Genomic DNA, 15,584 nt, shown 5'->3' with positions numbered 1-15,584 from the left:
AATATAAGCAGTTTTTTTTCTTGATCTCCGAACGCTTCTCATCTTTTTAAAGTTGGTGCACATTGGCACTTGGGAAATGTTCATTCTCTTTTTCGGTTTCAAGTAATATTAACCTTACAAATGTGGAATTACTTTTAAAAGGGTGCATTATTAAGTAAAGCAGTACTCGGAACATGGTGCTTCATGTTTAGATGAATCAGGACCCCGTTTTATTTCTTCCCGTCTCAGTTAACTGTGGTTGCCATTATGTATCATGGAAAGTACATCGCATGTGCAACCTTTCAAAATAGGTATTAATCATTCCAGGAACAAACTAATCAGCTGACTTCTACTTCGAGGATTGTTTAAATTCTTCAACATTCTGTGATGGTTCATTTCTTCTGAGTAAAAGTATAGTCTTCTGACTGTGGTTGTTTCAAAATCTTCAAAATATTTCTGAATGGTCGTGTAGGCGACTAATTGCACTTCATATTGTCAAGATTTCGTGTAACCCTTACCCCCAAAGACGTTGCTGAAGGAATGGGATACTTAAGTTCATCAGTTTGGGAACTGAGGCCTTTTTTTGGGAGATCACATTCGAAGGCTATAGAGGAGTCGCGCGGTATTTCGTGAATTTTAAGATTTCTGAAATATAAATGAGGGGAATGATATGTGAAGCGTTAAAATATTTGTTGGAAATGTTCTGTGTCTTTGTACGTTTTAAACATCTTTGTTATTTTATATAAATGTATATACTTTGAGTGTTAGTTATCACCTGAGTAATTCTTTCATCAGTTATTTCAATTGAAAATTAATGAACTGCAGTGAAGTGTCTGAACCTTTAACAAGGATCAGTCCCAGTGCCACTGCAAAACTTTATTTCTTTGGGCCTCGCATTTCCGGATGTTTGCAACGTCTCTACAAGTTGCTTGCCTGTTGAAAGCAAAATAATTTTTATCCGTTCTTCAGAAAATTTAAATGCCCTCCGATAATGGAAACATGAGTAAGGTGCTAAAATTTACCAGAAAGCGAAGTTTGGATCTATTTGTTACATTAATTTAATTCTTCAGATCTCCAGTACGATCGAGAAACGCATGTCTTATGGAAAAATACGGAGTGTTTTGACCAGCCGAAGGAAATCTTAAAATCAAAGATAATTCATCCATCCATCACTGAAATGAAGAGAAGGTGCTTTTCAAGCGAATCAGTTATTCCTCTTCAAAAAGTTGGACTTCGAGAAGTGAACCATTGCCACTACTTGAATTTATCTAACTTCATTTCACAAACCGACTGGAAAATTAATATTTTTCATTCCTTCCAACTGAAAACAAGATGGATTTCCACGTGGAATATATAACCCCGGTTAACAAAATGACCATCTGTAATCTTTGATTGCCATAATAAAATAAAGTATGGAATTACCTGACATACAGAATGAACTCTAAAGACCATTTTACAGTGAAAGTTGGAAAGACTTGGCATCAAATTTTACTTCGTAAACGTAAGTAAATAGTAATAAGCATTCAGCAGATAAGGCATCATTGGCAAATAAGCTAATAGATACAGAATATTCGGATGAAATGTGATATAAAATTTAGATAAGGAACAAAGTATACGACTACTCAATTTTGAAGAAAATATGAAAGTGTTGCTAATATTTATAGGTTATTTAGCAGTAACCTCATTTTAGATACAAGTTAACATTCAACGACATCGTACGATATGCTAAAGGATAAAATAATTATCACTGAAGCATATTTTTCTATTTCAAATTCAAGGATTTGCATTTAAAATTCTTTAAATATATCGCCTGAATATACAATCATTTCCATCTTCATCTCGTTCCTATTAGCACTAACAATTCACAAAAAAAATGATGAATTCAAAAAAAAGATAAAACGTACAAAATGACAAATGTCGGTTAATAACTCCCACTGTTTTATTAGTCAAGTTTCTGATGATTCTAGAGGAATCAATGAAAATCGTGAAACTGAAACATTTGAAATGTAGCAGATACATAGCAATTTGGAAAATGAATGAATGGTGGCATTTCATTACTGAATGAATCATAACAGTCGTAACTCTGGTAACTTTATTGTATATGTCTTTTTTTGGAAAAAGGTAGAAGACATGGTAAATATATTTGGAAAAATTCAAGTTAAACTTGTGAAATGCTATTTAAATTTCTAAAAAGTCACTTGAATCACACCTAGATTATTTTCTGCGACAAGGTGTTAGTCATGGAATTCCTTTAATTATTTTTAAAACCACTGTGAGACTGAATTCCATTGGTAGTTAGACTTGTTTTTGTAGAAGTGATGTCAATAAAACTTGAAAAGGAATAAAAAAAAAGTAGGACATCTGGAAAGAATTTAAAAAATCCCCAAAAAAGTAAGCGATATAACAACAATACACCGGTAAATTAGGCTAGCAAATGACTTCAACCATATGGAATAGTGAAGGTAAAGCAGTAAAAGCCAAAATGCCTCAACAAATAAGCAACTGGATATTGAATTACGCACAACTGTAGGATGATGCTGTGAATCCATCGGAAATACACCACTCTCATAGTATTTTTCCAGCAATTCATCCTTTAAAAAAAAAATTTCAAAGAAGATAAAACTGTAAGTGCTCTTGAGGAAAATAAAGGAGATAACATATATGAAAAAAATCCTAATTAAATTTTTCTTTTGTTCGTGGAAGTGAACTCAACTTACCTTTTTTTCATAGATGTCATACAACCAATGTCTTAGCATATTTTCGTCTTTCCACTCAGGCCTTATTCGATAAATCTGCAGCTGAATATATTTCAAGCACCAGGAGAAGTTAATAAATCAAAGATAATTGGCTGATTTTAACATTATGAAAATTCGTTGAATGCGTGTGAAACACTACGTTCCTCAGTCACCATACTCTATAATTAAAATCCGCAAGGAATGTCAATCGAATATATTAAAGAATTGGATAGTTTACTAAATTAGATCATAGTTTTCAAGGGATGACTAGCCTGTTAAGTATCTTATCCTCGACTATTTAAATAACAAATAAAGTATCTACAATCCAGATGAAAACATTGAGTAGTTTATATCCGATTTACATCGAAGTTTAAAAGAAAATTAAAACTGAAGTTAAAAAGAATGTACGCGGCATGAAGCAATAAACAAAACTTACTTTATAGTGAACAGCAACATTCGGAATTCCATTCGGTAAATCTCCGAATAACCAGTTACCGATACTGGGTACATCGCCGTTCTGATATCCCAAGGTACAATCAATAATGTATTCCAATGAATCGCCGGTATCCTCAACTGTTGCTGAAAAAGTATGAATCCAAAAGGAACTGTTATGTAGTCTGATTTCATAAAGTTACCATAATTAGCAGTTGTCGTTGTTTCGATTGTAGCATGAGCAGCGCCAGTCCGTGGTAAAGCACAATGCCGAAAGATCTTGTAACCTTCACGAGCTGCGTATCGTGCATTACTTTCTTTAATCCGATATAGTCTTGCTCCTGAAATTAAAACTGATAACTTTTACTTAAAAATAGAAGCATTATAAGAATGATAATTCTAAATATGAATCACGTCAATGCCGCTCATAACGAACAAGAAAAGAAAGATTCATTTTATCCATGGAATTTTTTGACCTAAATGAACATGCTTTTTTTTTTTGCAAACTGCTTCTAGGTAATGAAATCCAATGAAGTCCCACTGAATTTTAACACAGTTATCCATTGTGTCGACAGAATCTCATTCACTGATAAAGATCGATGAATCGTCATGCTACAAATTTTCTGCTAAGTTAGCGAGGATTTTTTTACAAACTAAATAGAAGTAAAAAGTCTATCAAGAAGTGAAACGTAATGTTATTACCTTCCGGGTACATAATAATCCATCGATGATCATATTTCCAATAATTTCTTTTCAAATGTGTTTTGAAATCTTCTATCATTTGGTCTCGTTTTGCAACACCACCGTCAACAAAGTAATTGCCGTGAATCATCCACATCACACCCAGTGGTGTCATTTTCCATATATTGTATATAACCCAAAGATACTGAAGTAATTCGAACGATAACAAAACAATAACATTTTTTTTAAAAATGACATTTTTTAAAAATTTAATTTGTTTGGATTTCTAATTAACACAATTTCCTATGGGGAAAAGAGTCGGAAATAGCAAATAATGCAAAAGCTGTATTAAAAATACTTCAATTGAAAATGTGCACCTTCTCAACAACAGTTCCTTTGTTTCGTAACGCTGACATAATCACGAAATGATCAGCAAGACCCAAATGATTAGCAAGAAATAAAACCCGTTTTTCGGAAAGCTGAAATATTTTGGTTATTATGCGCATTTACGCATTTAAATTTAAAAGTTATTTAAGTTTAATGTGAATAAATTAAGCCCTCCAATTAAGTCACACTTCATATGAAGTTTTTTGCATGACCACCAAATCAGTAGTCAAGGATGAAATCTGAAACAGCGACCCCATTATGTTACGTGAAAATAAGTGACGCTCAGCACAACCAGTTACGGAAAAAGTAATTAGACGACAAGACATGAATCGAGAAATATGCGAGCTATTAGCATAAGTGGAAACAGTCTGAGAATTTTTAAATCTATAAGATAAAAGAAACCTTTGAAATATCATCGCCGTACTCCACAATATTAATACCTGCAATTTGTATAGCAGAACTCCAATGACCGTTTACCATACGGCAAAGCTTGTGATCAAGCCAGTTAAACCATGAAACACTGGAATGCTTATGGAAGATGAGTAAACAAATTCCTGACTGAGTTCAGTCATGTGACGTAGTTAGCTGTGAAGCAACAGACCAACCTGATACAGAGAACAGGTATCATGACGGTAAGGAATGTTGCAGTAATGATACCGGGAACAACAAAAACAGTCATAATAGTCCAGTAGAATGCACCAATCAGGGCAATAACTTTCCTCACATCCATCGAACTGATCATCACTTTTGTCAGAAAGCCATCCTCCGCTGTGACAGTTGGTCCATCCAGACCGATTCGAGCATCACCCGTTTGCAACATTTCCTAGTATTGGAGCAAATTTACTGTATCAAGTAATCGGGCAGATGTCACATTCATTACAGATGCAACCTACATCAAATCACGGAATCTGACGGATACTACAAATAAAATGCCCGCTCTTTGTAATGTTCCAATTATAAGTCTCTTCCAACACATTATTTTACTCACTGCATCCCGTATCAACTAAATTTGATGTACTGTGTGTGAACCGTCAAGAATGGCGAACTGCTCAGTAGATCTCTTAGCATAATTACTACTGATAACCATACAATTCTTATCAAACATACACTACTGCTAGCAAAATCTAGAATTACACAACCGCTAAGTGTGGACGATGACAGAAAACATCTGATTGGTTTCAAAACAACAGGATATCGAGCAACTCCATAACTGCACCGTGCTGTGTGGAGAATTCAATAACTCTACGTCACTCGATTTAGGAAGAGAAGTGTAGGGGCAGAGATAGTGACTATTTTCGGAGGTAATGCTGATATGACGGTGGCAGAGAATTACCTTCACGACAAATTTGTTTTCAAGAAACAAAGAGAAGACAGTGGGAAGAATCGGAAGATAGGAAACTAAGTAGTGGGAGAATGAGAAATAACGAGGAAAAGATCTGACGGAATATCTTGAAATGTTTCACTTTCAAATTCAATCGAATCGATTTCTAACACTATATAGCACGGCTAACACTGAAAATGTATGGCTTGGAAAAGTTTCTCTAACTTACAAACATTCCTCCAAACCATTTGATAACTCATCCGAACAATTTAATTAGTTTGAACAGTGTAAGTACGAAGCTATCAACTGTTTTGAATGGAAGATGAGAGCACATTGAGCAACATCCCAAAAGAGAATATGAGGGAGAGAGAGAGGAAGCCTAGGAGAAGGTCGAAAAGGGTATGTAGGATGATTCAGAGAGGCTCAACAATACTTCTATTTTCCTGCCGGCTCCTGTTGTTGCCACTATCGATCTTACGCTTCTTGCAGTCTTTCTCATCATCACTTACTGTCAACAATTTGTTTACCGATACAATCGCCACTAGTGATAGTGGAGGCCACTTTCTTGAATCATTACTAATATGATCCTTGAGAAGACATAGCATTTCCGTAAAGTCATATCATCGCTCTTCCGGTCCTTTGATCCCTTTAATCTATACAGCTTTTCCACGATACAACTGTTGCTTATTTGCTTCGTAGTAAGCTATCACAATTTGATATCTCACAAAGTGCAAATAAAAAAAAGTAAAAGGGAGAACGAAACCCGAAGAAGTTATCTACTCACCACCAATCAATCATTACACTATATGTGGCAGTTACCTGTCGAATGAGACCTAATGAGTGATTGTATAATAAATATTTGTTCCAACTATTGGGCTCCACTGAATTATGCGCTTATGATAGGTGGAGGTGAATGAAAGATGGAGGAATTACTAGCCGATGGGTTATTAGAGGAGACTTCCGGGAAATACAACGGAAGTAGCAGGAATAAATTAGCCAATGTCGAGTCTCTTTCATGGCTAGCTTACATAAGAAACGCCACACAACGGAAAATAGTTTTGGACACAACGTCGCTTGTTGCCTCTAAAATAGTCCTGTCGGGTCCAAATACTTCCAGCCAGATTGCCAGGTATATGTACTACGATGTCCCTGGAAATGGCACCGACCAGCCAAACAGAATACATTTCCACATTCGTCTATCCTAGGTCATCCTGGATTTGCCACTATTCGCTGTCGTAACCTGAAAATATATTCCGCCTATATTTAATTAGTTGAATACATCGACAACTATTACAGGAAGAAAGCATATTTCTGAACTGTTCAAGTTTCAGAAATGGTACTGGGACAGCGCATGATCATTTTACCACTAACTGCACTTCATATCGGATTACTTTTTTCAAAATCATTAAATAAGGAAGTATTCTTCAAAGAGAACTTTTTTTCTAGACTCTTTCTTTTCCGGAAATTTGACCGGAACACCCGGTAGAGAACATGTCACATTTCTGACTCTGACAATTGAATATGAAACTACACTTCCTCAGCTCAGTTCTATTTAACCGCATATCATGATACTGTGACAGGAACAAAATTTGTTTAAGCTTTGAAACGGCAATTAGAAGCAAATGAAGAGTTTAATTTCATATTCAACGATGAACTTTTTGATAGATTTTTTTTTTTTTGTTTTTTTTTTTTTTTTTGATGCAACAAGTTTTCGGGGAAAGAATAAAACAGTTGGTCTCTTCCTCCAAACAAAACATATATTTCAAACAGAACACTCCAAATACACTTTTCTTCTTTACAAAACTATCTGCTGAAAAAGTGAAACGTTGAAAACACCTCGAAGTGAACTTTTAAGCATCACTACTACTGCTTATCTATTTCGTATTTTTCACTCTACAAAAAAGGCTATAACAAATCTTACGGTTTCAATGCATGGTTCCTTACATATGTTCTTTTTATCTGAATTTATGCTAATATTATTACGCCAGCTTTTGTTAGTACAGGGCCGCTCACCTGATGCTTTTAATTTTGTTGAATTTGAAATATGAGTAGCATCTTTGAGTGGTACTTTTAATCTCAGCTTTAGAGCAACGTTTACAAAGAGAACATAGTGCAATTCAAAGCTAGGAGTTGGGTCGGACTTCGAGGACAATTGGTAAGTCATTTGAGATCAGCGAACACAACACAGTTGACAGTTAGTCACTTGAGAATGTGGTAAGCGCAAGTCGGGGATGAGTGGAAGGAAAACGACAGTGACTGTCAGAGTGATTTGTTGCTATGAAAGGCGAGAAGAGAAGGTAAAGGACATACTTCCGCACTTCTGCAGTGTGTGGAGGAATATAAATTCATCTTTGGAATGGAATAAACGAACTAAAAAAAACAAATTGTTTGAAAAATACGATTCGATTTAGAAAGTGAGGGTGAATTTCTCATGAGGAATGTGATGATGACAAGGTGAAGGTGGGACTCTTACCGGTCACTACGACAAAAAGTGAATAGGAGTTTTGAGATGGAACAAAGAAAGCTACGTCACGCAGTTTACCTTCCTCAAATCTCCACACCTATTAACATGTTTCTCCTTCCTGAAGACAATGAGAAGTATCAATTAAAGCCTTCTGGATATGTCCACTTGAAATCTTAAATAAAACAACTATGAACAGTTCAAACAGCGTGCACCATCTATGTTTATTGGGCTTTAAAAGACAAGAACGATATGTAAACAAACATTTGATACGTAAGCGTATATTATCTATTCATGCACGCATGTAGCCTACGCATTATTGTAACACGTAGAACCGAGATATCTCAGATCAGAAAAGTGACAGAACTCTCTCGCGCTATTGAATTAGTGATGAAGTAGAAAAAGGAGAGAGAGAGAGGAGGAGAGGAGAGGCGAGAAGAGTGGTGGTTCAGTTTTGTGCTGGAAAAAGGACTGACATTGACCGATGGAGGCTGTGACACTTGGAGCTTGCTTGAATCCATTTTCGGTGTGCGAGAATGAGTGAAGGGATTTGAAAGTAAATACTGACTGCAGGCACTGATAACGGTTGATGGTATCAAGGACGTAGTGTTCTTCAAGTGATTTTATCAGTTGTTATAAAAGTACAAATGTGTTATCAGTGAATCAATATCTCAAATTATCATGATTTTATTAAACAGTGTATTCAGAATATTTCTTCGGAAGTGTATTCTGTCACCCTACATATTCTGTAGTGTTGTGATGTTGTCGTTGCATTCTGTGTCATCGTTAATGAATCTTCTTTCCCGTTTCCTAAAAATGGAAATAATTGCCACTGGAAAGATAAAATGGTCATCAAGAAGTTGACATGAAGCAATGATCACATTGCATGCTTAGAAATTGGAAACATAAGACGATGTGACAAATGAAATAATTAAATTTAAATCTCTAGTTTCATAAATTTCACTGCACCAAACTCACCGGTTTTCGAATTCTGTTAATATGATGATAATGACATAAGATATGTTCTGAACTACAGCTCCAAAAAATACATTTCAATTTCTGATTATGAACAATTGCATATCTTATCACAATATTTATTACAGATGAGGCATTAATTACGGACGATACATGTATTGCCAGTCGTAGAAAACGGATATTTTCACGAATCTCAAAACGCGTGATCAAATACTTTGCCCTCACTCGGTACAAACAATGTGACAGAACTGTTGGCGAAAGCTCATTTTACCTCTCTGTGATAACCTCTGGCATAACGACTGATGCAAATTCAATTGTTATCTTATAAAGGCATTAATTGTACCAATTCTTTAATACTATTTGCAGATTGTTCCAATAAACAAAGCATTCGAGAATGAGTTAAACATGAAATGAAAGAGAGTCATCACTTAATGCACCCTGTCGGACCTACTTGATAGCGCATCGCCAGACTGCACTGACTGCTGGTCATCTTTCTTTTCAACTTTCTGTTGTATAGTGATAAAGGAAATGATATCACTGATTAAAACTGAGTAGGAAACGATGCAATAACGATATAACTTATTCGTTGCACTCAAAACACAAGTGGACCGAAAATTGGTTCCAAACTGTAACACGATTTTACTGTTCGAACAATTCTATCACCATCAAACCCAAAGATAAAACGCCCATCGAGCAATTCTGATTTCTAGCTAACTTTGCAATAGATGACAATTTGTTCTATGCTCCATGGAAAGCTTGTTTGCCTCCCAAATTGCCTTATAATGTATTCATTAATATATTAAGAAAGCTTTTTTAAACGAGTAATTTTCGACTGTCATAGCTGTCCGATGGCTTAAAAAATAAGTATCAATCCTCCAGAACACCACTGATAAATTATTATTGTAGCAATAATAAAAGTATCTTTTCGCTTTTCGTAATGGTCCAATCTTGAAAGCATTTAGAATGTTAACTTTTTTGTAATACAACAAAACTTTTGTTTTCCCCCATTCATCTCGACTTCAGATAGATGTAAAGACTTATGTCAAGGTCAAGCAATGGGACTGTGTCCTGTTCCAAAAGTTTCGAAGCAAAAATAAATGGTTTTTTATTAAAATTAGCAGGTTGGACGTCACACTTCAAGAATTGAATTCACACCCACTGCTTGGTCTGCCTTTTTACTTTTGCTAACTGCAGTGGAACTCTTTATCCATTGTTTGTTGAAGAATGTTCATCACAGGGACGCGTCACCAAAAAATACACTTACTTCACGGTAGCAAACAGTCATTCAATGGGAAAGGTCAGTACTGACGTGTGAATATTGAAAAAACCCAAAACAAGCGGTGCACGAATGATAAAACACTCGGTGTAAGGCATCAGAAGGACACAGGGTTGACTCAGTGACTTGCTGGACAAATGAATTTTGTATGCCGTCGTAAATGTTCCACCAAGACTGAGCAAAATTGCAGATATATTCATATTTTGTAAAAGTACGAGCGAATTTCTGTAAATTGTTTCTGCTTTTGGTAGGTGACACTAGTTTGTTTGGTAAGGGAGGAGGCAGACATCCGTAGCTCATTTATTCAGATGAACTCACTACTGTTCTCTCAAGGTGTCTGGATTATTCTGAACTAGGCTCATCCCAGCCAACTAGGCACATTTGCTTCTTCCCATTCTCGAAGTACCTTCTATCCTGAGAGAAAAAGAAAGGCTGTTTACCTGTGTAATACTATATGTTTCACCTCAAACAAAGCGAATTTTAGTATAAAAAAGGTCGTTATTAAAACAACGGTAAGTAGTGAAATATTATCATTTTATGTCATGCGAGGGCTTTCAAGCACAAATCATTCCCGTGTAATCGGGTCTCTAACTGAAATACAAATAACCAGTACAAAAGGGTTTTCCCATCTGATATTCACTGTTTTTCGATTTATTGGTTTTTTCTGATTCAACGACATCCCTCCTTTTGCGTTTCTCGGAATTGACAGATTAGACAAACATTTGTTAGAGGAATATATTTCCGTCTTGCAGAAATGTATTACACTGAGTTAATTGCTAATGAATTCCTATTGCAACAAGTATTTTCGCAACAAATCTGTATTCTTAGCGCATTAAGTGTCAGTGTTTTCTTATCATCGATTTTCATTGTTTACAGTTTTCTCTATTGCTTTAGCTTCAAGTACCTCATTTTCCACATCAACGATTACATCCTTATCATTTCCAATAGATGTCGTGAATTTGAAGTAACTTTTTAGTCAGAAGAGTAGATGATTTAGGCTAGTTAAGTTCACTTGACTCACTTTAAATTTGTAGAACTTGAACTGAACCTTTTGCTTCTCATGTGCGAGCGAGATCGACTCAGGTATCGTTTATTTTCTTTATAGATGTGAATGGATGGAAGGAATAAATGGTATTATTGAATAGGAGGTTGAGAAGACTGCCACCGATCGTGTCTATTTTATCAACTAATTAGAGAAGATTTTTAAAGATATAGGAAGTGGGTTAGCTTAGCAAATTAACATTTATAATGAAGACAGATGTATATTTACTATTTGAGGTTTAGATAAAGGATTCGCTGTTTCAAAAATGAGAAATAACAAAGGAATAACGAATTGGTTCATAGAAATGAATCTTTAACATTATTCTAAACACTTAATTTTTTTATTTTTTTTGTCTGATATTTTTTTGGTTTTCACTAATAAATATTTCTTTCCAGTTTTTCACTACGAAAATTTTGTCATAATTCCACAACGTCGGCGGTCATAGCTTTACTGTTCTTTCACGATACCCTACAATGTCGCGTTTGAACAATGATAGGAAAGGAACGACAAGGTGGACATTAAATTAGACCAACAGTCCACTAATTTCTTCTAAAATCATTGGTACTGCTATTGCTAAACGTCGTTTCCTGGAAGTAAATTGAGATAAAAGCAAGTATATGATTATACTGAGTAATGAGATGTCACTCTCACATGATCTTTACTCTTTATGATGTTGTGAAATAGGGATGAGTAGATTGTAGAGCTGAATAGTTAATGCTGTGAAGAGAAAGCAACCTTTATTTTATTGTGATAAAGATTATCGTTGACCGCAGTTATTGAACAGTATTAGAAAGTTTGAGCAAGTAGTGGAAGAGCGGTGAATGTTATCATTTTGCTAAGTAGAGAGCCTAACCTCAGTAAAGGTTATACAGTAAGCATTAAGACGCATTATTTTCAATACCACAGTGGAAGTCAGCTAAACAAAGTGCTGTTAACCTTGTCAAATTCTAATATAATTTACAGTTGTTAACAATAAAAGGGGTCAACTAAATACGGAGCTGGTAATGCTACAAGGAAGATGAATTTCAGATAAATGATCTTTTAGAACATTTGTCCAAGGAATATTCAAATAATACAATCCTTAGTTCTATGAATTTAATATAATTTCTACATATTATAATTCTATTTTTCCGATATGGGAATTGGTTTATACGCCAATAATAAAAGTAACTATTAAACTGGACAATCTCTATAATATTTCGATATACAGCACCTCTACAATAACCACTATAATAATTAACATTGTACGGATTATAACAAGGAAAGTTAGTTGAGTAAAGAATTGACAATCTTTTAAGAATCGAATTAGAGCAATTGACAATATATTGGTTAATGCATATAAGCTTAGTTACAATAAGAAATAATAAATGATGATAAATGATTTCTACTTAAGATATGAAATTGCGATAGCTTGATGCTTGTCTAGAAAATATTCAAATAAGATAATTTTTGATCTAGAAATTTCTATCTTATGGATTTGATACAAAATTATTTCCATGTATTATGGATTATTTCGTTTTGCGATAGATGTTTGTAGATGTATTCGATGATGATTCCTGTTTGTCTCATCTGAAATTCAGAGAGCAGTGAAATTTATGAAACTAGAGATTTAAATTTAATTATTTCATTTGTCACATCGTCTTATGTTTCCAATTTCTAAGCATGCAATGTGATCATTGCTTCATGTCAACTTCTTGATGACCATTTTATCTTTCCAGTGGCAATTATTTCCATTTTTAGGAAACGGGAAAGAAGATTCATTAACGATGACACAGAATGCAACGACAACATCACAACACTACAGAATATGTAGGGTGACAGAATACACTTCCGAAGAAATATTCTGAATACACTGTTTAATAAAATCATGATAATTTGAGATATTGATTCACTGATAACACATTTGTACTTTTATAACAACTGATAAAATCACTTGAAGAACATTATGTCCTTGATATCATCAACAATTCCTTGTTTCCAAATCAGACTACTGAGGGAAGTAGGCTATCACTTTTTTGATGTTTTTTTTCCTAAGTCTAATCCTTATCAGTGCTTGCAATCGATCCTTATCACTTTCAAATCCTTTTACTCATTCTCACAGCAATTATCCATTAGAAATTAATTTGCTGTTAAAAAAAAATGTAATATAGCAATTTATGGCGGGCAATTTCTCTTTTATGTGCAGTCTTTTAAGGAAATTTATCTGCTGAAGAAAATGACAGTTACTAATTTAAGAAAAAGATGTTTTGTTCAGAATTCTAGTTAGGTATTGTCTTCGTAGTGAGAAATAAATCTGCAATGATATTCATTCATCTTTGGTCGTCCGTGAAGGAAGAAAATTTTTTTGGCAAGTGTTAATATTCTCTGAAAGGCCGTGCTATCCGATGTCTTAACCAGTCTAATAATTACTGACGATGAATATCGTATGGCGAACATCTGCGCAGATGAGAGATGGAGAGACATAATAACGTATTCGGTGTGCACTCCGACGTCAATGTAGAAGCAATCACATGGATGAGTGAAGCCAAGCACTTATGAACGTACAAACTGAAGGGATTAAATTCAATAGTGTTTAATGCTAGTGCTCTTTGTTTAGTGCTACTATTAATTTTGCGAAGATTTCAATAAGAAATGTTGAAATGTTTAATTCATGCAGTTATAGATCACTGTTATCAGTAGATATCGTCGAATGACATTATCCGAATGTTAAAGACACTTATTCTTTTAATAAGATTACCAGAACAAAGAGGAAGTTTACAGTCAACAAAGACTGTTTTGGAAAATTCATAACTAGAGAATATTTCATAAATAAATGCTGAAAGGTACTCACCTAAAGTACAACTCACCAAAAAATATCTGAGGAGAGGGAGAATTGCACTGAGACAAAGAATAAATGAATCTTTCCTCAGTCTCATATCGCTTTGCTTAAGAATTATTCATCCATAACCAAGCTATATTCAGTCAAAGAAGTTAACACTAATCAGGCGATTATGAGGTGAGTTAAGCTTTAAGCCAGCATTAACAATTTAGGCCTGATAATCTCAAAAAGTTATTAAACGCACATACTAGTCACATTATTGCCGTGAGAAATGAAGTAGCAGCGTGTACACTTGAGGGTATTTAACAGACCGTTCCATTCTTGTCATGTTCTGACTTCTTAAACTATACGTTGTCTGCTCGTACGTAAGAGAGGTTTTGGTCGTGTCATGCACTTCCTGAAAGAGGTACGTCATACTGTCTGTCGGTAAGTTTCGAATCGCGGTGCTTCTGATCAGTGCCAAGCGAAACGGAGATCTTAAGGTCATGTACGAATAGCCTTACCTTGAGAAAAAGTTTTGCTAAATTGTGAAGAGAAGGTGAGTGGTGGGGCGTGGAGAGTGATTTATGGTTGACAGACTTAGAGCTAATATTCTGACTGTCGAGTCGAGCTGGGCTGAGTGTTGGCACGGCCTGGAGAACGAGAGCTAAGGAAGCATTGTTCACTTCTGGTTTCTTCGCCTGTTTTGTTTCTTTCAGAAAAGCACGTCTTTTTAGCAGAAAGCTCCTTCACTGGTGCACGGCAGTCTCTTCTAAACACACACAATGCTGTTACTCTGTGATCTGTTCTGTTCATATTGTTGAGATTAAAATTGTTTTCCCGAAGTTAGATTTTTTTAAATCTAATTCTTTCTGTTCGATAAATGACTCAGATGTAAACAATTTCTTCCAGATGACAGCAAGCTCTTGTAGTTCTTTTATTGCATGGAATATTCTTGTAGAACAGACGGCAGATATTGTGAACACATTTGTCACTGGAAATTGCTGACCTCATATTGCACGTATTACTTCACTTTTACTTACGCTACGAATTCCTTTTTTCATTTTCTGAAATTGCTTGACAACCGTTTATTCTGTCTTTCGGCTTAGGAAACCAGTCTTCCATTATTGTAGTGCGTGTATAATATATCTGTTGAACTCATCATTTGTTCCCATACAGAGCTGTGAACCTTTTTTCACTTCGTCATGAAATAAGCATTGAAGGAACTTTTTAACAGTGGTTTTATCCAGAAACTAGTCCAGAAATTGTGAAAGAATGAGGGCGACAGCAAATTACTTGCATCTTTACAATTCTTATGTTTAATCAGTAGCAAACAGATGAAAATTTGTTTTTCAAAATATCGTTCGCGTGAAGAAACCTGTATTTACTGCAGTTGGTAATCATGGTTGTATCTCTTCTCATAAAGCGTACTGGAGTATGGGATGAAACTTTTAGCAGCTGTTCAACTTCTGATTTGTTTGTTTATATTTTCATTTTA

General features: G+C 35.0%; 2 protein-coding genes across 3 annotated transcripts; one reads left to right on the top strand and one right to left on the bottom strand.

Moving 5' to 3' along the window:
* Positions 1-2,351: 2,351 nt before the first annotated feature.
* Bma-acl-12 (Uncharacterized protein) lies at positions 2,352-5,034 on the bottom strand (the record flags this gene model as incomplete). Of its 2 annotated transcripts, XM_043074631.1 has the most annotated exons (8): positions 2,352-2,570; positions 2,697-2,771; positions 3,151-3,293; positions 3,350-3,487; positions 3,849-4,032; positions 4,205-4,306; positions 4,617-4,734; positions 4,820-5,034. In XM_043074631.1, the coding sequence occupies 8 exons, from the start codon at positions 5,032-5,034 to the stop codon at positions 2,352-2,354; spliced, it is 1,194 nt and encodes a 397-aa protein (XP_042930565.1). The 2 variants fall into 2 exon arrangements, with proteins under 2 accessions (XP_042930565.1, XP_042930566.1); XM_043074632.1 differs by lacking the exons at positions 4,617-4,734; positions 4,820-5,034 and having other exon boundaries at positions 4,205-4,243.
* Positions 5,035-6,455: 1,421 nt separating this feature from the next.
* On the top strand, positions 6,456-6,740 carry Bm8581 (Uncharacterized protein; the record flags this gene model as incomplete). The annotated part of the gene is made up of 1 exon (XM_001897560.1): positions 6,456-6,740. One exon carries the CDS (start codon positions 6,456-6,458, stop codon positions 6,738-6,740), a length of 285 nt encoding a protein of 94 aa, XP_001897595.1.
* Between the last annotated feature and the right edge of the window lie 8,844 nt (positions 6,741-15,584).

Source organism: Brugia malayi, assembly GCF_000002995.4.
Source record: "Brugia malayi strain FR3 genome assembly, contig: Bm_v4_ChrX_scaffold_001, whole genome shotgun sequence".
Taxonomy (NCBI): Eukaryota; Metazoa; Nematoda; class Chromadorea; order Rhabditida; family Onchocercidae; genus Brugia; species Brugia malayi.
The sequence above is the reverse complement of the archived record's forward strand: the minus strand, read 5'-3'. Positions and strand labels throughout refer to the sequence as shown.